This window comes from Leptopilina heterotoma, unplaced genomic scaffold, assembly GCF_015476425.1.
Source record: "Leptopilina heterotoma isolate Lh14 unplaced genomic scaffold, ASM1547642v1 Lhet_6, whole genome shotgun sequence".
Classification (NCBI taxonomy): domain Eukaryota; kingdom Metazoa; phylum Arthropoda; class Insecta; order Hymenoptera; family Figitidae; genus Leptopilina; species Leptopilina heterotoma.
In genome coordinates this window covers 2,184,150-2,208,919 of record NW_025111137.1, presented here as the reverse complement: position 1 = coordinate 2,208,919, position 24,770 = coordinate 2,184,150, and the positions used below count along the sequence as shown (strand labels likewise).

The following is a 24,770-nucleotide window of genomic DNA, read 5'->3' as shown; positions in this document are numbered from 1 at the left end:
AAATTGTGATTTGAAACAAAAAAGTACATTTTTCGCCACTGTGGGGCGGCGAAATTAAAATATAGGATTAACTGGGCATCAGAATCGTAGGTCGAAAGGTATTCACCTTTTAACCTACGATTTTGACCTAAACTTTTCAGGTTATTTTTATTTTATTTAAATTATAAACGGATTTAAAAAGTTGTACCCTTTATAAGGAAAAGAAAAGAAAGAACATATTCATAACTAAATTGCGTGAAATTTTTGTAATTTTTTGGAATTTGTCGACAAAAATATTCAGGATATGCTTTTTATTGAAGCATAATTCAGAGTAAGTGCGCTATATATATATATGTATAAATGTTTAAAGAGCTTCAGTTACAAATAACGCGTTACCGTGTAAGCCGAAGGCATTGCATTCGTTCCACAATACGCTTCCACTCCTAACATCGCCCAAGGGGGGCATGACAGGTGCTTCCTGTGTATTTCTCAATGAATGATACTATCATATGAGGCCATTCAGTACACTTGTAGTCCACTGCATTCATATAAACATATATATATCCTTATTAATAAAATCAGACTTTTGTCTGTACATTGCATAGAATTCAAAATTTCTATTATATTCCTTATTTTTACACTCTAAGGAATGCGAAAATACTATTAAGAAAATTATGTGTGTATGTGTATATGTGTGTATGTGTGTATGTGTGTATGTGTGTATGTATGTCCGCAAATTTTCGACCGCGTATCACGGAAAAACGGTTCGATCGTTTGAAGTGAAACTTGGCAGTCTTTTAGGCATTAGCCTAACTTAAAATCCTAGCGATAGTAGATTAAAAAATATTAATATGGACGAAAGTTATGCCATTTTTTCAAAAATTCGAAAATTCGAAATTTTTAGTTTTTTAATATACTTTAGTGAATTGTACTTAAACTTGGTACAGGGTTAATTTTAGTGTTTCTTATTAAGATTTAATCGTCAGAATAATAAAATTTTGAATAACAAATAAAAAGTGTTAGATTTAAATATTGAAAAATTAAAAAATTAAAAGTTTAAAAATTGAAATTTTTTTGTAATTAATTTTTATACGGTTGTATTTCTTAGGTCAACAATAAAAATTTGTTGTTGAAATCATAAGTTTACTTTCTTAAAAAAATTCTATTAGGTCAGAATATTAACAATATCCATATAATTAATATGAGACTTTTGTCAGTATATTGCACAGAATTCAAAATTGCTATTATACACGGAAAAAAATACTAGGCTAAAAACACATGAGCGTCTGTTGTGTATATTGCACGCACACTACCATGCGTGATTAGCTTGGAATCCATCCTATTTTCGCATGGTGCTGTGGCAAAAGTCACAAAAGCCATGCATTTTTAGTAAACTCCTGTGTGATATTTGCAAAATGGGCTCATGTAAAAATCGAACCAATAGACTCCATGCATTATTAGGCTGAGTTTTTTTTCCGTGTATTATATTAATTAATGATCAAAAAATGAAAAACTCAAATTTCATTCTGATGACTAAATTGTAATAAAAAATACTAAAATTAACCCTGTATCAAATTTAAGTAAAATTGATGACAATAATTATTTCAAAAGATTAATTTTGAATTTTAAAAATTTTGATAATATATAGCACTAGCTGTCGTACCCGTCTTCGACGGGTTTTAGTTTCTACCAATACATTTAACAATGTTTCTACCAATCTGGAAAATCAAAAATACCCGGGAATTTAATTTCACCGGAAAATTAATAATTAGTAACCATTAGCTATTTCGGTAGTATAATTATACTATTTGAATAGTCTCCACCCTTTAGCAAAAAATCAAAAATTATCAAAAATTCGAGAAACCGAATTTCTTAAAATTTAACATTTTTTTCTTCTCTTTTATATCATTAAGCTTCATTATTTTTGTACTCTTCAAAAATACTTTACTTATATTTAATAGTCTCCACCCTTTGGTAAAAAATCTAAAATTATGGAAAATTAGCAAAAATTCAAAAAACGGAATTTCTTAAAATTCAACATTTTTTCTTCTCTTTTATGGCTTTTGGCTTCGTTATTTTTGGGCTCTTCAAAAATACTTAACCTAATTTGTTATCTCCACCCTTTGGTAAAAAATCTAAAATTATGGAAAAATAGCAAAAATGCAAAAAATGAATTTCTTAAAATTCAACATTTTTCCTTCTTTTTATGGCATTTAGCTTTATTATTTTTGTGCTCTTAAAAAATACTTTACTTATTCAATAGTCTCCACCCTTCGGTAAAAAATCTAAAATTATGGAAAATTAGCAAAAATTCAAAAAACCGAATTTCTTAAAATTTAACATTTTTTCTTCTTTTTTATGGCATTTAGCTTAATTATTTTTGTTTAATGTAGCAAATTTCTTATTTTACATACTGATCTTTAAATAAAAAACTTTAATAACTTTTCCTGAAAAGCTTGCTTAAAGATTAAAAATCACTATTTTCTTAGAAAAAAGTTGATCTAAAAAAACGAAAAAAAAATTCAAAATACGTCTTTTTTAAAAATTTTATTGTAGAAATGGGTTTTATTTATCTGAAAAAGTTAGCTAATGATAATTTTGCATTTATTTTACAAAAGATAAAAAATTTGCATTTTTTTGATTTTTCGAATTTTTTGGAGAAATGTCATAACTTTCGTTCAAGTTAATATGTTTTAATCGGATAAGGCTATGATTGTAAGTTACGTTAATACCTAATAGTAATATAATATCTTATTTAAAAGTTTTTATTTCGATGTAATAAAAATTTATTTCGTTTAAATAATTTTATTTAGTTAAATCAAATAAATCTTAATTAAATTAATTAAATAAATACTTGACTCTGAAATGAGGAGGCTGACTTGCAAGCCAAGTCTGCGACTGTTGAGGAATGCATCGACAATAGGAAGATCCCATTTACTGATCTATATGAATCTTTTAAGAAAAAGTGTTATACACAGACCGGGGATTACTTACGGGAACTGGGTTTAAATAAGGGGAAAAATTACTTTCAAAAATATTATTCTAACACTAGAAAAAATTGGTTTCATTGTAGATCCTTGCCTAGAAAATTTATTGTCACGATAAATCGTTGTAGAGCAGATCATTATAGTTTGGCGGCCTCACTGGCGCGTATTGGAATTGTAAATAGTCCGATGTGTAGGTGTGGTTATGTTTGTGAAGACTTGAATCATGTATTATGGCAATGTCCTCTTTATGTACCCCAAAGATCTAAATTACTTAAAAACTTATTTAAAATAAAAATGTATTTACCATTGTGTGTGGAAATGTTTCTGGTCAAGCCTAATATTGCTGCGTGTAGTCATATTGTACAGTTTTTTAAAGAATGTAAATTGAGTATTTGAATATTTGTAAGCTCATAAACCTTTTATGTAGGTTTCGTTAAATGCTTTAATAAAAAAAAAAAAAAAAAAAAAAAAATACTTGACTCTAATAAATGAATTTATTTAACACAAATAATTTCTAAATTTTATATTTTTTTCTGGATTGCTTCTAAACTTTCTATAGTTGAGTATTACATGTTATTTATTAACATTTTAGCATAATTTTGCAAAAAATAATACTTTATAACTAAAATGGAAATATAAAAATATGGATAGCTTTTAAACTTTATATAATTGAATATTACATATTATTTAGTCACATTTTAGCATAATTTTTCAAAAATACTTTCTTATAACGAAGATGTAAGTATAAAAATGTTTTGAATATCAAAAAATTGAAAAAATTATCTTGATACCAATTGCTATGAAGCTTAATTCAATAGTATTTGTGGGCTCTCTGATTTAACTTTTAGAGATATCTTGATCAATGTAAAGACAAAAGTTAAACACGGTGTTTATTTTGGTTTAAAACATTTTCCGGCTTTGTCCAAATTTTTCCTGGTTTATTCGACGGGTGTTTTTTAATAATACATTTAACAGGGTGTCTACCAACCAGAAAAGACGTAAAATATCAGGGAATTTAATGTAACCGAGAAAAACTGGATCTACTTGCTATACAATTAGTTCGAATTAGACTGTACTATAACTCAAAAAACTGGAGGAAATTTTAGATTGATTTTAATACATTATATTGATTGAAGTACTACAAATTGAGAAATATTGTTTTCTGCATTTGAATTAGTTAAAAATAACTATTTTGATAATAAAAAGTCGGTCACTGTTTCAAATGGTATTATTTTCCTAATGAAATAGACAATAGTAACTAATTATTATTTTTTCCCTGTCAAATCAAATTCCCGGCTATTTTCCGGTTTTCTAGGTTGGTAGATACACTGTTAAGTGCATTATCAGAAACTACAACCCGTCGAAGACGGGTACGACAGCTAGTATATATATATATACATACACTTATTTTTTTTATCTCTTTTATTAAAAGAAAAAATTTGTCCAAATCGAATTATTTATAATTGAGAAAATTTTTTTATCAACACTGTATTTATGAAAAGGTGTTTCTAAATAAAAAAATATGGCAAAAGAATGAAACCCCTTAAATATTTCTTAAATTATGTATTTTGAGGCAAAATGTTTGAATCATAATTGTTGGGCTTAATAAAATACAATTCTTAAGCCCAACAACTTTTGTTTTCAAACACTGAAAAAAATGTATTTGAATGAAATAAATTTTTATTTGTATTAAAACTTTTCTTCAAAGTATATTGCATTTCCACTCACCGTAAGGATAAAATAAAAAAATTGTTTCCCGAATACGTAAAAATTTATGAACAAGACCAATAAAATGCTAATAAGTAGAACAACCGGTGCAGTCATTGTGTAATTATAAATTAAATTATAAAAACTAACAATAAAAGTCATTAACGGAACTATAAGCAGAGAACTATAAATATAATTATGAAAGTCATAAGCATCATTATAGAAGAATATAATTTTCATTATTAAACACAAAGATAAAGAAAAATTAAAAATACTTTGTTGAATTTTCTTTATTCTAATATATATATATATATATAATATATAAAACGAATACAAAAACGTGCATCTAAGGTGCACGACATGTGTTTCAAAGAAGCTGCACGACTACCATTTTACAATTCATATTTGCGTTCTATATATGCAAACAAAGGAGAACTTTTTTCTGTTAAGAATATTTTATTCTCTAAGACTTTCTCTAAAAAGGTGCTTTTTGTGACCTAGAAGAATAAGAAATTGATTTTAAATATATAACAAGGGGGAAAATTGGGGATTTTTAGCTCAAGGGATATTGAAAATAGTCTTTCTTGTATTCAGAGGAAAGAGGATTTTAGACCCTAGGGAGTGAAGAACTAGAAATCAAAAAACTATTCTTAAAAATTATAATCAAATTCTTTAAAACGATTCAATTATTTTAAAAAATATCCGAAATTCAATTATTTTCAAAATCTAGTATTTTCATCAAATTTCGTAAAAGAATTCAATTATTTTTATAAAAAAATTTATAAAATTCATCCAAAATTAAATTATTTCCACGTCTAAATAATAAAATTTCCACAGGAATTCAATTAATTTAGAATAGCATTTTCAAACAAATTTCGAAAAAATCAATTATTTAACATTTTTATACAATTTATTCTTCACAATAATTCAAATACTTTCACTAATAATAACATTTTTCATGAAAATTCAATTTTTAAAAAAAATTTTTGATAAAATTCTAAGCAAGAATTCAATTATTTTCGTAAATAATAAAACTCATTGAAGAATTTTAATTATTTTTAATACTATTTTAAATTACTTAATCAAAAAAATTAGTTATTTTTACAAAGAAAGTTTTCCAGAAGAATTCAATTATTTAAAATAAAATTTTCATTTTATTATATTTCGAAAAAATTAATTAGGTATTTAAAACAATGTTTATAAAATTCTTATGTAGAATTAAACTATTTTCAAAAATAACAAAAATTTTCACAGAAATTCAATTCTTTTTAAACATTTTAATATAGGTAAAATTTTTCTTAATAATTCAATTATTTTCATAAATAATAAAATTTTTCTCAGGAATTTAAATTATTTTTGAACATTTTAATAAAATTCTTAACAACTATTCAATTATTTTCATAAATAATAAAATTTTTCTCAGGAATTAAATTATTTTTAATACATTTTCACAGGAATTGCTCAAAAAATGTAATTACTCTTAAAAATTTAATTTCATTATTTGAAAAAATCAATTATTTAAAAAATGTTTTTTTAATTTCTTTGGAAGAATTCAATTATTTACAAAAATATTAGAATTTTTCACAGGAATTCAATTATTTTCAAATATTTGAATAAAATTGTTCGAGAGAAATCAATTATTTTAAATACAATTTTAATTCAATTTTTTTTTTGAAATCATTCAATTATTCTTTTAGATTTAATAAAATTGTTGCCAAGAATTAAATTATTTACGTAAATAATTCATAAATATAACAAAATTATTCCCGAAAATTCAATATTATTTTGAGGCATTTTAATAAAATTCTTTGCAAAATTCAATTATTTTCATAAATAACAATATTCATCACAAGAATTCAATTAGTAAGTAAGTAAGTAAGTAATTTATTGCAATAAAATGAATACATTGTTTGCAAATATATTAGGGTACGCTACACTTATCACAAATAAAACCCACACACACATAACGTATTAAAATCCGTAGAATTCACAAGAATTCAATTATTTTTAAAAGTAATAAATTTCTTATTGGAAATTCAATTATTTTCAAAAAAATTTTAATAGAATTCTTTGTAAAATTTAATTATTTTAAAAAAATTTTCGCAATTCGATTATTTTTAATATCTACTATTTTTGTATAAAATTTCCAAACAAAATTCAATTATTTAAAAATTTGTTGTAAAAAATCTTTGTAAGAATTCCATTCTTTTCATGAATAATAAAAATTTCTCAGGAATTTAATTATTTAAATTAGAATTTGCATAAAATTAGTCGGAAGAAATCAATTATTTAATACTTTTTATACAATTCTTCGCAAGAATTACATTATTTTTATAAATATTTAAATTCTTTCATGAATTATAAAATTCGTTGCAGGAATTCAATTTATTAGCAGGATAAGAAAGAAGTAAATATTTTTGATAAAAATTAGGAAGAAGTCAGAAAAATGAAATATTGAATGAAATTTTTGTCAGTTTTGTGAAGTGTCTAAAAAAAGTTGTTTTTATTACTTTTTTTAGTTTGAAAGCTACTTCTTGATGGTAAAAAATTTATCCTTAGAGAAAAAAGGACTTTTTGAACCGTACACTGAAAAAAAAATTATTTGATTCAAATAACCGATTAATTGACTATTATCAATTAAATATTTAAATGAATCAAATAATATTTATTGGAATCAATTAAATGCGGTATTTGCCTCAAATACTGAAATTATTGGTTCAAATACCATTTAATTGACTCCAATAAATATTATTTGATTCAAGTAAATATTTAATTGATAATAGTCAATTAATCGGTTATTTGAATTAAATACATTTTTTTTTTCAATGTAGGGAGTAAAAAATTATTACTTGAATTTTTTACCCTAGGGAGTAAAAATAATTTTTGAAAGGATAAACGTATATCCTTTCCTTTATATTATATATAAAATATAAACGTAGGTCGAAAAGGAACTTCTTTCCTTATAAAAAAAATACTTTTCGTTAAGCGTAGGTAGAAAAGAAACTTCTTGCAACCCTAGGGTTAAAATATTGTCTTTTTATCCTACAATTAGAAACTATTTTTTTTACTCTCTAGAGTTATAACTTTTTTTCCTCTAGGGGGTAAAAATACTTTTTTAACGCGAGAGAACAAAATGTCTTTAGAGAAAAATGAGACTTTTTGAACCCTAGGGGAAAAAAAATTATTTTTTCTTAGGGTTAGAAACCGTCATTTTTTTCCCTAGGGTTGGAAAACGTCATTTTTCTCCCTAAAATTGGATAACATTATTTTTCCAACTGGAAAACGTTATTTTTCTCTCTGGATTGGAAAACGTCATTTTTCTCCCTAGGGTTACGAAAAATATTGAAAAAATAAAAAAATACCGTTTACTTTATAAATTGTTACATAACATTGAAAAACATACATGAAACAATAAATTGACTAATTAAAATTAAAATGTTTTTCTCACTCGAGTGTCGAATTTTTCTCAAACTCTCGACAACTCTCTTTCTGTTACATTTAAAAAATGATAAAATAAATCATCGCAGATGCCTTTTTTAGGAGACGTTTAAATCACATATTTATTATTCTTTAGTGAACAATCTTTCAAAATATAATCATTAAATTGTCACATGTTTACTCAATTAAAGCCCACCGAAAATTTCCTCATGTCAAAACGAAGAAAAAAAAAGGAAAATGAAAAAAAAATGAGGTCAGACATCGTTATGCGCGCATATACCTTTAAGGTATCAGGCCCTGAAAAAACGCCTCACTCGCAGCACATACCTTGGTGTCAGTTATGATCATCTTTTTATAATTCCTGTTTACATTAAGTCACTTGCGACTCTATTTTGGGACTTATTTGGCTCCGAATGGCGGAGGACAAAACAAAAAGAAATGAAAATAAATAAATAAATAATTGAATGATGAAAAGAGAGGCAAAACGGGCGAATCTCAAGTGGGAGTTGCGGTTGTTGGAAAAGAGAAGGAGATTCCACCAGCTCACCTGTATTGGCATTTCGTTTGCCCCCCAACTCTTTCACACAAGAGAGTGATAGTCGCTTTTCGCTGCCGGCTAGTGAGTTGCGGGTGGGGATCAAGTTTCAAACGACAAACACACTGACTGGAATTATATTTCCAGTCTTGCCAGGAGAAGCGACCGGCGAGCGTCTCTCTCTCTTTTTTTTAGTTCCGCGAATAATTGGTAATCATTTTTTTATGGGAGTATTCCGCCCGTATTGTTTTTTTTTTTTTTTGTATAAAGTTTAGCGGCAGTAGACTTTCGAGTGTCATTAAGTCGTTGTCATTCGTCTCGTGCGTATGAATATTGTCATACGTGATGATTGTTCGTTTCTCGTATACAGAGTGATACAGTGAATTTTATTATTTGTTTGAAAAAAAGGAGAAGAGTTGGGGCGATGCCGCGATAAACGTCAGTGCCACGTGCGATACGACGCGATGTGTGTTTTCTGATTTCATATCATGTGCTCCGACTCTTAATTTTTTTTTGCCTTTTTTTCTGTTTCCCATAAATATTTTGTGAAGTACGATTTTTGCACCTTTTGGAAAAAAAATTACTCTAATTTTTTGGATACTAAAATATGGATTTTTTATTACTTCACAATACTGGCTATTCGATTTGGAGAAATTTACTGTATTTCAGAGCAACTTTATAGCAATTTACTCAAAAATTGTAAAACTCTTTTCGTACATTGAGAAAAATTTTTTTTAATCCAAAAATAAATAGCAAACCAAAAAAATCATTTGAATTAAACATATTTTATAATGGAATTAAACGTAATTTTAATTGAATCAAACTTATTATGTATTGAATCAAAATTATTATGTTTAATTCAAAAATAATTTTTGGTTGGCTGTATAACAAAGATAATTATGTTTGATTCAAATATAGTGTTTTCTCAGTGTAAAAAATATTTTCTTTAATTTTCTTATGTATTATTTTTCTTATTTTTCATTATTATTTTTCTTATTTTTTTAAATTACTTTTATTAACGATTATATTAATTGCAGGATACGACAATTACTCAAAACTGATTAAGAAAGTAAATGACGTACAGTTAAAACATAAATTAATCAATTGCTATAATTTTATACTTTGTTTAAAATAAAAAAAATTTTAATTTAAAATTCGAAAGTTCGTTTCCAAATTTGTTTATTGGTGGAAGAAAAGAATTTTATTTTTTAACATTCCAAACAATTAAATATTACATTGAAATAAAAATTACAACATTTAATTGTTTCAAATGTTAAAAATCAAATTCTTTACAGTTCAACAAAAAAGAATTTAAAGTTTAATTTGTTTTTATTTTTAAGAACAAAATTATGGCATTTGACTATACATTTTTTTGACACTTAGAATCTTCCATCAATCGATTTATCTTTTAACCGTTAAAAAAAGAAAAAATTTAATTTTTTGCAATAACTTCAGGAAATTAAGATTATTTAAATGAATTATTTTTTTTCATTTTTTCTGATTTATAAATGTTTCAAATATTTTAAATCTAAATTACAATCTGTAAAAATTTTTATCAAATTTATTTTTGAATAAAATTTAATTTCGATTTTCGAAAAATGTTTAAGTCTTCAAATTCCAATTGATTTTAACTTTGATAATTTTTTTTTATTTGAAATTTATTGAATTTTTATTGAATTTTATTGAAATGTGTATAGAATTTTATTAAAATGTTTAAGAAAATTTATAAGTATATAAATTTCAATTCAATTTTTTGTAATTGTAGTTCATTTTTAATATATTTTTAAGTTATTTAAATTTTATTTTTTTTTATTCATTATAAAATATTTATAATTAAACTTTCTGATTATAAATAAATTAATTAAAGAACAATTATAATTAATAATTATAATTAATTACCATAATTATAATTAATATATACTTTAAATTAATAATCTATAATTTAAATATAGAATTTAAATCAATAATTTTAAACAAATACATATAATATTATTTAACAATTAATAATTTAATAATTTCGTCGTCTTTTTTAAAAAATTTGTAAGTTTAGTTAATCAAAATTCAATTAATTTTCTAATTTTTATTGATAAAAAATTTTAATATAATGAAATGTCAATCTGATTCGTCAATAAATTTTATATTCAATTTAAAGAAATGTCAGTCATTTATATAATTTCTGGATAGAAATTTTAAACGGTAATAAATTTTCAATTACTTTCTATTCTTAATGAACCTCAAATTAAGTGTTTCCAAAATTTAATAAATTTATCTAATTTATAATCGAATGTTTAGTAAAATTTTTAATAAAGATGTATTAAATATTAAGAAAAATTGATATGGGTTCTACATTTTAATTATTAAATTTTACTTATTGTTATTATTATTTTTTTTAATACATTATTTATTATTTAATTTTAAACGACATGAAAATTTAATTCTCTTAATCTTAATCATCTTTAAATTCTGTGATTCGACGTTAATTTATTTTTTTAAATTACTTTTTTTAAGTTATGGAATTAGTACTTATTAATTTTTTAATTTATTAAATAATCCTCTCACTTTGCTAAACTTTTCTGAAAAGAAACAGAACTCGTCTCTCTTTAATGGTTCATTTCATTAATTTATAAAATCTGCCGTCGCAGTAATTTAGAAATAAGCAATTATTTTATTTAAATTATTTAATTTCAATTTATATTTAAATTAGATTTATTTGAAAAGTTATTTTTTTGAAACTTTATACCAATGTGGATATATAAATAAATTTATTTTATCAATTTTCAAAAATTTTTACGAGATTGCTCCGAAATGTAGTAAATATCTCGTGGAATTACACAGTTGTGATAACAATTTTTCTTATTTTCAGACATTTTAGTTGCTTAGGCACAAAAAATTGTCTTTATGTAAGAAAAAATACTCTGAAATACTGCAAGTTCAAAATATTCAAAAATTTCGTTTTTTACAATTTCAAATTTCTTTCGTGTTGAAATTTTATTTTACAATATCTACATTTCATAAAATTTTTTTTTAATTTAATTTTAATTAAAAAAAAAATTTTTTACACTAAAGCATCTAAAATTTTCATAAAAATTTACCTACAGGATTTCTCTTTCCATTCCGAATTTAATTTTCTAATATAATTAAACTCAGAAAATAAAATCAAAAGGAAACAGAAAAACTCTCGTCGAAATTGTTATTATGGACTCGTGACAATAATAAAAAGTTAAAAACAGTGAAATTGGATTCAGTGCAAATTAAAATGGAATAAAAATCTTCATCAATATATTATAAAATATAATATTCATCAGTGACACAAGTGTTTTTGCAAATAAATTCTCATCTCGAATGAGAGGAAGGAAAATTCTCATTGTCAATTATTGTGAGAGAGTGGAGAGATTATTTATTTTCCTTTTAAATCTGAGTTGTGAAAATCTAGGGAATGGCAATGTATAAATTCAGCAAAAGTGGAAGACTCTTTGTGCAGGGCACAAGGGAGGAAAATGATCGCGACAATGTCGCCGCCTCCAGCCCAACGGCAACTCAAGATGTGCAGGCAATTTTCACTAAACGGAAATTGTCCACTGAGGTCCTAGGTACGAAGTTCGTTATTTCGACTCGAAAAGAATTTGTTTTTAGTTCTGAATTTCGTGTTATAAATTTCTATTAAAATTTAATCGCTATATGAGTGAAAAAAACTTCTACCTCACTGGGGAGCGAGGAATAAAGTGTTTATTTTATCACTAGGGACTAAAATAATCTCTTTTGTTTCTAGAGAGTAAAGTACTTTATTTTTACACTGGGAGGACGTTTATGTTACTAATTATTTATTTACTTACAAGTAAACAGGCTTATTATATGTATTATTGTTACTATTATTATTGCTATAATTATTTTCTTTTTTCTATAATTATATTTTTTCTATAATTATATTTTTTCAATATTAATAAAACGAACAAGAAAAAACTTTTAACTATTTTATTTTTATTATTTTTATGGCACTGAAAAGTAAATTACAAAGTAAATTGATATTTTAAAATATAAATTAAAAATAATTGCAGTAGACAGCGATGGCCACAATCGTTAAGACACTTGAAGTCTACAAATTTGAAGTCAGCGGTTCGATTCTTCCCATGCATGGGTGGAAAATTAAATTAAACCTAATTTTTTAATTTTTTATTTTTACTGAATGAAATTTTTTCTTATCTTCTTATACTCTCAAAATTCGAATTAGTCAAAATTAAACTAGTGACTAACTTTTTGCAATGTTAATAGTAATATTAATCTTTTTTCTTATATTATTAATTTGGTTGTTGCTCAAAAAAATCTTATTTTGACTGAAGAAAAAAAAGTGCGGGAGTCGAAAATTTATTATATGATGTCAAACAATAGAGACTTGGGGAAAATATTTTCTTTCTAAATATTATTTACTTTTGTGTGAGAGTATTTTTTTTTTGTATTTTTATAAAAAAAAGCCTTGAAAAAGAAACAAACAGTTATATCTTGGAATGGATGAGAAATAAATACAGTAGGCGTTTTGTTGTCCAGGACAAGAGTAGTTTGATTAGCATACCAATGAGAAACCTGTGCCTTTTACAAAATGGAAATTGTCAGCTGATCAGATGATACTTTTGCGACCTTGATCTTACCCACGCGTTAAAGTCTTTAAATGGTCAGGCTCGACGACTATTCGGTCCAGTGGGAGGATCAAAAATATTTCTCTTTTCGTTTTGTGACATTTTTTTTCCATTTCTTTTTCAATTTAAATAATAATATATACCTATATAGTCCAAATTTGATTATAATTTTATTCAAAAGAGATTTCTATACAATGCTAAGAGTCAAAATTAAAATATTTATCAATATTTTGTGTCAATATTTACAATTTATAATGTATTATTAAATTTTAAATAGTTATTATATTTATTTATATTTTTTAAAAATAATTTTTCGAATTTTTAATCGAAATGTGCGTTAATCTTTCGATATTCTTTATCTTAAATATTATTGTATACATTATTTATTATTACTAGTCGTATAATTGTTACTAAAATTATATTATCTTAAGTTATATTACTACTATTTTTATTATTATTATTACTATTATTTTTATTATTTTTATTATTTTTATTATTTTTATTATTTTTATTATTATTACTATTATTATTATTAACATTATTAAAAAATTATTATTTAATATTGTTTATTTTTGCTAATTGGACGAATAATTATTACAATAAAATTAATATTTCGTGAACATTGTAAAAAGACCATTAATGATTTTGACCATTAATTGCTTGATAATTTGATGCAAAGGAAAAAAATAATTTTATCTTGCAATGCTGTATTTTATCAAAGTTTGATAAAGAGCATTTGTATAATTCTAATACTTAATGCATATTACATTCTTGAGGTAATATTTGCACTAGCTTCTTTTTATCATTAATGGATCAGGAATTATCGGAATACCTTGATTTATATTTGATAAAAACTTTTTCTAAAAAAAGACAATTCTATATAGATATAGAAATTTTTAACAATAATAAAAGTACTTTATTATATAACGATATATTTAGAAACATTTGTTAATATATTTATTTAATTATTTATTTAATTATAATTTATTGTTACAATAAATCCCGAGTTTAGAAGATAATAATAATCAAAAAATATATGTGACTGTCACTGAAGAAAGGTATCTATGAAGCAAATAATTTTAAGGTTATGTTTGTGTTATTGTTACTTTAATTATCAGTTTCGGTTTAATTATTTAAAACTAAAATCAGTTTTTATTAATGATTTAATATGCAATGAAGAATTAAAACATTTTATTCCAAAAAATACAAACATAACCTAAAATTTTCTACTTCTAGGGTACCTTTCTTCAGAGCACGTCACATGTACTTAAAATATTGATAAAATTTTTAATCTATACAAAAATAGTGTAAAAAATTCAAAGCAAAATAATACCCAAAATAAAAATATTATTAATGAAAATAGCACAATAATTGTAATAATTATAATTACAGGAGTAAAAAATAGTGAAATAACAAATAGTATTGTTGACAATAAAAAAAATAGTGTAATATTAATATTGTAGTGTAATAATAATGTACTATAATAGTAAAATAATAACTTTAAATTAATAGTAAATAATATTAAGTAAAATTAGTAAAATCTGGAGAGGTGTGTTCGAGGTAGTAATAGACCGTTTAATTTGAATTGCGTGATGAAAATGATATGCAGTGATTATACCTGACTCTTATTGGAATAAGTCCTTCGGGACAAATATCCTCCCACTGAATTCATCGAGGCCTCGTTATCTTTTACCATTTTCACGTCAATACGAAGATCAATTTTAAATAACTGCCTACAACATTGTGTTGACCTTGCTCTACAACTACCTTCACTTCCTCTTTAGATCTTGAATTTTTAATTATCATTTAAATCCCATCTTAAATTTGCAACACAAAATATTACCTTTCAATATATTATTATTACATTATAACGACTACATTATATCGAGCCTCGTTAAATATTATTTTTATGCCGCTTTGCACATTAATAATTAAGAGTAATAAAAAAAATAGTATTCATATTTGTTCATGAACTTGAAAACTTTGGAATATTTAGAAAAATTAAAATTATTAGGCTTATTTAACAGTTCGGTTTGAAAAAAATTTCTTTAGCGATTTTAGTTGATTCTCTCTAGAGGGGATTCGAACCCTTGACTTCGAATTTCAGAAACGATAGGTAATTAGGTCACGCGGCCAAAGTTGCATTACTGTTCAATAATACCAAATATTCGTTTTTAATTACCATATATTTTTCAATGACAGTTGCAAATAATTAGAAATTAAAGAATTAATTAATAAAACAAATCCTAAAAAATATTTTTTTAAATTGGAAACAAAAGAGAATTTCATAATAGAACAAAAAAAAACAAATTCATTTCGAGTTGGAGATGAAAATATAAGTCCTTCTACTTAATACAAAGGGATGAATTTAAAAAAAAACAGGCTCGTCGATCGAGTCGACAAGAACCTCGAAACGTGGAGAAAATGGAGCTAGACGAATAGTGACGAGAATTGTTCGAAAGACAACGACATTGACACGAGGCGAGGAGAATAGAGTCGCTGAGGATCTCACGAAACAAGGATATCAGAAATCATTACGTTACACGAGCACGAGCTCGGGTCATCAAACACCGACGAAGACTGCAAAGACAGTTCGGGTAAGAAATTTCAAAAGAAATGAAAAAAAAAAAAATTCGATAAAATTATGCGAAATTTGGAGAAATAGTGAATACGTAACTATGGTAACTGTGGTTACTGTATAGCAATTGTTACCATATTAAATGTAACTGTGACAACGGTTTCTATATGGTAACGATTCCATAACAACCGTTGCTAACCCAGTAAAAAATTTCTTAGATTTTGTTTATCCTACTTTCAAATTTTGCACTATTGTTTTATTTAATTTTAAAAAGATTTGTTATCAAAAAAATTATTTTTAGTAGTACCAGGCCTCAAATATTAGGACTTTTTAGATGATTTTCAAAAAATTAAACCTTTTTCGATTGATTTTCAAAAATTCCGACTTTTTCGACTTTTCTTCCAAATATTGCAACAAAATACCACACTTTTAGTATAAAATGCAACTTACTTCGATTTTTATAGTGTTAAATGGAAACTTCGACTATATTTTTGACTATATCAACAAAATGATTTAAATCTTCCATAAAATTATTTTTAAAATAATTTTTTGAGAGAAAATCAATGGGCAGAAAAAATCAATGGTATTCTGATCTTATCTTATTAAAAAACCCGTCTATTTATTAAATAAATAAATAAAAACATTGTTTTTAGGTTGAAAATGCTAAAAAAAACACCATTATTATACAATTTTTTTATATGGAAATTCACTTGTTTATATTTCCAAGGAGTCGTCCATATACCACATGGACAGTTTTTCAAAGATTTTTGACCCCCCCTCCCCCCTTGTGGACACAAAAATACATGGGATCGTGGACATTTTCAAACTTTTTTTAACCCCCCCCCTCCCCCCAAAAGTGTCTACGTGGTATATGGACGACCCCCAACTAATTTCAAATCATAATTTTACCATAATTTTTTTATATTTTATATTTAAAAAAATTATGATTTGAAATAGTTAGAAAAATAAACAAGTGAATTTCCATACAAAAAAATTGAATATCAACTTTTTTTTAGGATTTTCAACCTAAAAACAATTTTTTCTTTAATAAGAAAATGCTTCGAAAAATTGTAAAATACAATTTTTCATTCGGTAATTTTTTGTAGATACAAAAACATATTTTCGACAAAATTATGGATAGATTTTAAAATCTATCAATTTTTCAGAAAAATAAAAATATAAAAAGACACGAAATATTTTCTGTCCATTGATTTCCTCTCAAAAAGTTAATATAAAAACAATTTTATGGAAGATTTAAATCATTTAAATAATTTTAACATGAAAATTTTTTAAAATCGTTTTCAACATTTTGGAGAAAACAATCATGTTCAAAATTTTTAATTAAAATTCTTTTTAAAAAATTGAATATTTTTTTCTATATTTTTCAAAAATTATTTTAAAATATTTTTAAAAGTTTAATTTTAAGAATTTCTTTATTATAATTTTCAGAAAATATTATTAACTTTAAAAAAAAACATGGACAGTTACAGTTCCAATTATTATTAAAAAATTGCATTTTTGTATTTAAATGATTTAATTCTCGAAAAACTTATTCCGAAAATTATTAAAAATAATTGATTTAGAGATAAAGTTTAGCTCGAAGTTACTAAAAACGTCTTAATTAGGATTTTTGGGGTCGCTGATTATAAATATAAAGTTATATTTTAAAAATTTTTTAAATTAAAAATGGCGGATCCAATATGGCGAACTATTTTTTTTTAAATTTCTCAAATTTGCTTCAAACCTGCTACTCGGAGGTTTTCGGGGTCGATATTTTGAATTTAGAAAATCTGACATGCAAATTTGAGTAATTTTGAAAAAATGGCCACCATATTGGATCCGCCATTTTGAATTTTTAAAATCTGACTTCAGATAAATAAACAACTTTTTCGATTTTTTTTATTTTTAATTGACTAAAGATACTTTTTTCACGCCTTAAATTCGATCCGAGGCCTGTAGTACAAAACTTTTAAGATATATTTTAAAATATCGTAAATATTTTTTTATTAATTATAAATTTATATTTACCATCATAAAATAAAAATCTTTCTTTATAGAATTATGTTTTTATATTCTACCAAAAATATTAATTTCTCACCAAAAAATATTCACGTAGACAACTTACTGTCTACGTGAACATTGTTTGGTAAGAAATTAATATTTTTTTTCCCTTAACTATGGGAGAGAGGAGGGTGATTAAAAAAAAAATTGTCCACGTCGTGGTGTATGAACGAACCCTAACTACTAAATTCTAATATCTCATAAGAAACAAAAATACTCTCCTTATAATTGAAATCGATAATCAAAAAAATTTTTTTTTCTCATACATAACAAGACAGAATTAAAAAAAAAATGTTTGCACAAAAATGAAATTGAAATGTAATTCACCTGGAACTTTAATTGATGCACATAACTGTTTCTTTCTGTTTTGTTCGTATAAGTAAAGTGAGTGAGTGAGTGACGTGAAGTGAGCCGATCATACCTCTTTTTCATTCTGCTGCATAATATCTTCTTACGCACACAAGGCAATTATGTCTGAAAAGCGAACTGAAAAGTCAAAGTTGGAGTGTGTAACTGGTTTTAACTTCCTAGAAGTATTTCCGGCGAAAGCTTATCGAAGGGTGTATATAGAAAAAGTTGAAAACGTCACTTATGCGAAGCTAATCGAATGCCGAAGAAAATAAATCGCGATAAGGAGTGTGGCACTTTTTCTTCTTTTTCTTCTTCTTTAAAGAAATAAATTGATTACGTTAGTATTTTTAATTATTGCATTCTCATCATAGGAAAAGGTATTAGTTTTATTCGAATTATTTTAATTTTGTAAATTTGATACATCAAATTATAAAATTAAAATAGTTCGTCGTGACTCCAATAAGTCAGAAATATCAGAATCTGCAAATGGTTCTTAAAATTTGACGAAACTTGAGAAAATTATAGTTGAATATAAGAGCTAAATATAAGTAAAAGGAATTTTTAAAATGTCTAAAATTGTAGGACTTTAAACACTTTGAATTTATTTCATTTTTTTATAACTTAGTCCATTTAGAGGAAAAACTTTTTTTTTTATTGTGGGGGTTTAAAATTTTTCGGAGTTTATTGCTGTATAGATAGTGATATTGAGGTACCAGTTTCCTCGACGACGAGAAACACTGGTTCCAACTCAGTTTACTTCTATAAATGGCCAAGGTGATCCTGGCAACTTACTCGGCACAATCACACCATGACTAACTGTCCAGGTAGATCACTAGGACGCTTTCCACTACGAGTCGACCTCGTCCCCTTCATACTCTCCTCTTCACTCGACTTTTTTTTCTTTTTTTCTTTTACTTGCCCTTTTACACTAAGATTTTTTATTCACTCTTTTTTCTTCTTTCATTTCTCCTAACTAGCAACAATTCACTCGCTGCTAATTTCTTACTTACTTTTTTAAATAAAATTAGCAATTTTGAAAAATAATAGAATATAGAAATTTTTAATTCAAATTTTTGTTGAAAACACTAAAAAAATTCAATTTTGGAGAAATTACAAATACAATATTGCAGAAATTCAATTATTTTCAAAAGGAATAAAATTCTTCTCACAAAATTCAATTATGTTCAAAATTAAAAAAAAAAATTCTCCCATAAATTTCAATCATCTTTATATAAATAACAAAATTCTTCCCCAAAGTTCAATTATTTTCAAAAATTTCAATAAAATTCTTGTCCTAATTTCAATTATTTTCAAAAAATTTTCTCTCATTTCAATGATTTTCAATATCTACTATTTTAATAAAATTTCCCAAAAGGAATTCAATTATTTAAAAATTTTTTTAATAAAATTCTACGCAAACATTTAATTATTTTCATAAATAATAAAAATTTCACAGGAATTCTATTATTTACAAAATTTTTTATAAATTTTTTCCCAACAATAATTCAATTTTTTTTTTATAAATTAATTTCATAAATTAAAATAATTGAAAATTCTAGAAAATAATAATTAAATTGAAATGATGAGAATAATTTTGAAAAAGTGACAGTAACAATAATTCTTATAATATAAAATAATGATTTTATCACTCGGTCATCTTTAATTATATATTATAAAACATGAACATATCGATTGCTCCGAGTCGAAGACTCGGAGTGATCGATTTCTTCATGTTTTATAACAATATTATATTATAACAATACTTTTATAAGTTTTTTAAAAATTTAAAAAGTTTCAATTTAATTTTCAATTAAAATTTGTAATTCACAATTAGAATTTATAAATATTTTTTTCCTTTATTTTTAAAAAACATTGAATTTTATTATTTCCTTATGAAGATTGAGAATTTTCTACAAAAAAAATTAAGAAACGGAAATATATAATGATTTTTTTCCAAAGAAAAAAAATCAGTTTGTGAACAATATTGTTATTAAGAAATAAAAATTATGCATAAAATGGGTACATTTCCTATTTTTTAATCATAATTTTTTAACATGAACAATTTTCTTTTTTTTATAAATAAAAAGGAGAAAAATTTACATAATTTAGATCATTCAAACGAAATTTGTTATAAAAAAAGCATATAATAAACAAAATTTATTTGTTAATAAAATTTTTATTTTTTAATTTCAAATATTATTTTATTATAAATCACGAAAAAATACCTGCATATTTTCGATTTGTCAAACAATATTTTTTAACCCTCGGAGAACACATGGGGTCATTTTGACCCCACGATTTTTTGCGAAAAGCTTTTTATCTATTGTTTAATATTTTTTATAAGTATTTTAAAGTACACAGACTTATTTTACAGAGTTTAAACTATATTTTTAAAAAATCTTTAGGTTAATCAGATGAACAGTTTAAAATTGGTTGAGCATTGAAAAATGATCTAAAAAAGAGGTGTGTTCTCCGAAGGTTAAAGAAAAAAAACCTAAAGCATAAATAAAACTTCAAAGTGTGGACAGACAGAATAAAAGAATTAAATACGAAGATTATTATAGTTAATTGTTCTTTTATGTTTCATTCTTTTTCTTCTTTTTCTTCCATTTCTTCATCATCTTCTTTTTCGGTTTCGTTTTCTTTATTTATAATATTTTCAATTATCTGAATACTTCCTTCATTTTCTAAATTGTTTCTTTCTTCTTTCTAGTACTACTTCTTTCTCTGTGTCGTTCTCTTCTTCATTTTCTTTTTCATCTTTCTTCAACAATTCTTTTTTTCTCGTCTTCTTTTTTATTGTCTTCATAGTCATCTTCTTTATCACAGAAAATTATTGGGTAATGCTTTAACGCCACAGAAAATTATTAGGTATTATTTTAACACCAAAATGGATTAAAATAACCTGCAATGCTTCTGTTCATCAAGGAATGGAAAAATCCACTGAAGGATTAAAATAATCCATCGAAAAATTAGTGTTTTTCGTTTTCGTCATTTTCCATCATTTTTCTTATTTTTCTTTCATTTTCTAATGGATTTTCTACTATTTTCTCTTTTTCTTATTCTTCACTCTTCTATTTTTGTTTTTTTTTAAATTTCTGTGAACAAGAAAAAAAAATCCCAGCATACTTTAAAAAAAACTTTTTTTTTTGTATTTTTGAATAATAGAAAAATTGCGAAATAATGAAACTTTTTTTTGAATAATAGAAAAATTGAGGAATAATGAAATCCAATATACAAAGTAATGCAAAAATTAAAATACTGAGAAAATTTTCACGTCGACATATTTTTTTCATATTTTTTTGCCTTACAATAATTATTACCTTGTAAATTGATAACCAACAACAAAAACGCTAAGGAGATGTAATCATAAAAATTACTCTTAAAAGCCTCAAGCATTATGAACCAATTAAATCTCTATATGGATGATGGGGAAAAAAATCAAAGAAGGTTACAGTCATAAAATTTTCAATGTATTTTTTGTTAATATATTTCAAATATTATAATTTATTAATAACCTAGTAAAATATTCACTTTTTTAAATAAATAAAAATTTTTCTTTATTTTTCTTCCCACTACTTTTTTGTATTTTATTTATTACTTTTTTGTTTGTTTATAATTTATTTTTCCTTCCTTCACTTATTTTTTATTATTCATTAATTTCCAAAAGAAATGAGTGAAATAATAAATAAATAATTAAATAAATATACGAATTAGTTGATTATATGTAAAAAAAAATATATGATTGAAATATTAAAATATGTGCCAAAAATATATCAAAATATATTTAAATTAAATATTCAACATTAAATCTGCAATAAATAATGTAATATACAATATATATTGTAAAGTTTTAAATATAGAGTATATAATACTCAAGAAGTATCATATATTAGAATCAATACAATTCTTTTTTCGTTTCTAAATCAAGAGCGCGTGTATTTTTTGACGCATAATCGATAAAATTAATAATCTGGAGAGGCAAATTGTATTACTTTAAAGAACTTACGTCATTTTTTTTAAGTACACGCAAGTGACCTTGCCTTGAGGCGTCTCGATCAATTTATTACCCACATGTTCCCTATATTTTCATCCAAGTTTTTCTACCGATTTTTCAAGGTGGAAAATCATCGCGTACAATTGGATCAATCTATTTTCCATATTCTTCATTATTCCTCAATTTTTCCACATATTCTCTATTCTTACATTTGTCACCTTCATTTATTAATATAAAACAGATTTTTTTGTATTTTTACTCATTTCTAAAAAGTTTTTTCACAAAGTATAAACTTATATTTATATATTTATTGACTAAACTTTTTTCCATTGTAGAATCTCTCAAAATGACCCAATTTTTGAGGTTATGTTTGTTTTTCGATTTTTTGACAATTTACATCTTATTGTAGAATCAGCCTAAATGACATAACTTTTAAGGTTATGATTGATTCTTGATAACGCGAATCTGATGGTAGATTCTACAATCTTCCTAAAGGCCTAAACTTTTCAGCGTTGTTTGCTCTTTAAAGATTTCAATTCCATTGTAGAATCACCTTAAATTAGGTTTCTTTTGTGGTTATGTTTTCCTCTTGAAAACATGAATCTCCATGGTAGAATCCGCCTAAAGGCCCTAACCACCCAAACTTCGGAGACTATGTTTGCTTTTTGATAATTTGAATCTTATTGTAAAATCACCCTTAATTAGGCTTCTTTTGAGGTTATATTTTCATCTTTAGGACATGAATCTTCATTGTAAAATCCCCCTAAAGGATCAAAATCCATCAAATATAGTGGTAGATATGACATGTAAAAATCTCTCCATCGAGGCGCATGATTATTCCCCAAATGTCATTTGACCGAACTGTCATTTTAACGAATTGCATTTATCCGAACTGTTATTTTAACGAAATGTCACTTTTGCGAAACGTCATTTTTACGAATTGACTGACACTTTTGCGAAAAGTTATTTTTGCAAAATATATTTTTTCGAATTGTCATTTTTATAAATAGTCATTTTTGCGAATTGTCATTTATGCGAACTGACATTTTTTCGAATTGTCATTTGTACGAAATGTCACTTTTGTGAATCGACATTTTTATGAATTGTCACTTTTGTGAAAATTCATTTTTACGAAATATCATTTTTACGAATTGTCATTTTTTCGAATTGTCATTTTTACGAAATGTCACTGTTGCGAATCGACATTTTAACGAAATGTCACTTTTACGAAAAGTCATTTTTGCAAAATATCATTTTTACGAATTATCATTTTTACGAAATGTCACTTTTGTGAATCGACATTTTTATGAATTGTCACTTTTGTGAAAATTCATTTTTACGAAATATCATTTTTACGAATTGTTCTTTTTTTCGAATTGTCATTTTTACGAAATGTCACTGTTGCGAATCGACATTTTAACGAAATGTCACTTTTACGAAAAGTCATTTTTGCAAAATATCATTTTTACGAATTATCATTTTTACGAAATGTCACTTTTGTGAATCGACATTTTTACGAATTGACACTTTTGCGTAATATCATTTTTAAGAATTGTCATTTATGCGAACTGTCATTTTTTCGAATTGGCATTTTTACGAATTGTCATTTTTACGAAATGTCACTGTTGCGAATTGTCATTTTTGTGAAAATTGCTATAGTAAACTTGTATGCATATATAGATTTACTATAGAAAATTTCGCAAAAATGACAATTCGCAACAGTGACATTTCGTAAAAATAACAATTCGAAAAAATGACAGTTCGCTTAAATGACAATTCGTAAATATGATATTTCGCAAAAATGACTTTTCGAAAAAGTGACAATTCATAAAAATGGCGATTCGCAAAAGTGACATTTCGTTAAAATAACAGTTCGATTAAATGCAATTCGTTAAAATGACAGTTCGGTAAAATGGACATTTGGGGAATAATCACGCGCCTTCTCTCCATCTAAAAATTAGTGGCACACTTCAGAAATTTTGAGCCTTATTATAAAAAAGCAGAAATTAGATAAAGATATAGTCTCACTTTTATAAAAGAAAGCAAAAAAGGGTATAGAAAAAGCATCTCCTTTTTCCACAAGAATGAATAATGGATTAATCGTTTTTCTTCCTCGTTTATTTTCTCCTTTTTGCAGAATACAATTCGCGGAATTTCTTTTTTTTCTTGTATGAAAAGTGGGGGGTAAATCAAATCATACAGCAGGTTGTTTTCTTCCTTGCAGACCAGTTTGTTGCTTCACACTGCGATGACGTCATTAGGGAGACATATATGGCAATGTCGAACCTCTTAAAAGCGGGTACCCTACCCCATAAGGTTATATGGCTGATCATAATGTACGGCAAGTCGTAAAATGACGTTTCGAAAATGTATGTTTCTTGTTCTTCTGTATTTTTTTTCTTCATCTTGTTGTCGTTAATTGCCTGTGAGAACAAGCAAACAAATTTATAATTTTTGCATTTTTTTTTTGCTCTTTAAATAAATGACTTGATTAAATATAATATAT

At 24.9% G+C, this 24,770-nt stretch overlaps 1 protein-coding gene across 33 annotated transcripts in view; it reads left to right on the top strand.

The window, feature by feature from the left end:
- Nucleotides 1–24,770, top strand: part of LOC122509239 (microtubule-actin cross-linking factor 1) — a 323,170-nt gene that overhangs the window by 178,103 nt on the left and 120,297 nt on the right. For 2 of the 33 annotated variants that reach the window (XM_043623153.1, XM_043623139.1), the window contains exons 1-2: nucleotides 11,745–12,236; nucleotides 15,660–15,874. The exons of 30 other annotated variants lie outside the window; for them this stretch is intronic. In XM_043623153.1, coding sequence (XP_043479088.1) covers nucleotides 12,083–12,236; nucleotides 15,660–15,874 — 369 coding nt within the window. In that variant the 5' untranslated portion in view covers nucleotides 11,745–12,082. Of the gene's footprint in view, nucleotides 1–11,744; nucleotides 12,237–15,659; nucleotides 15,875–24,770 lie in introns of those variants that run through there. One more of the 33 variants, XM_043623158.1, reaches the window with a different exon arrangement.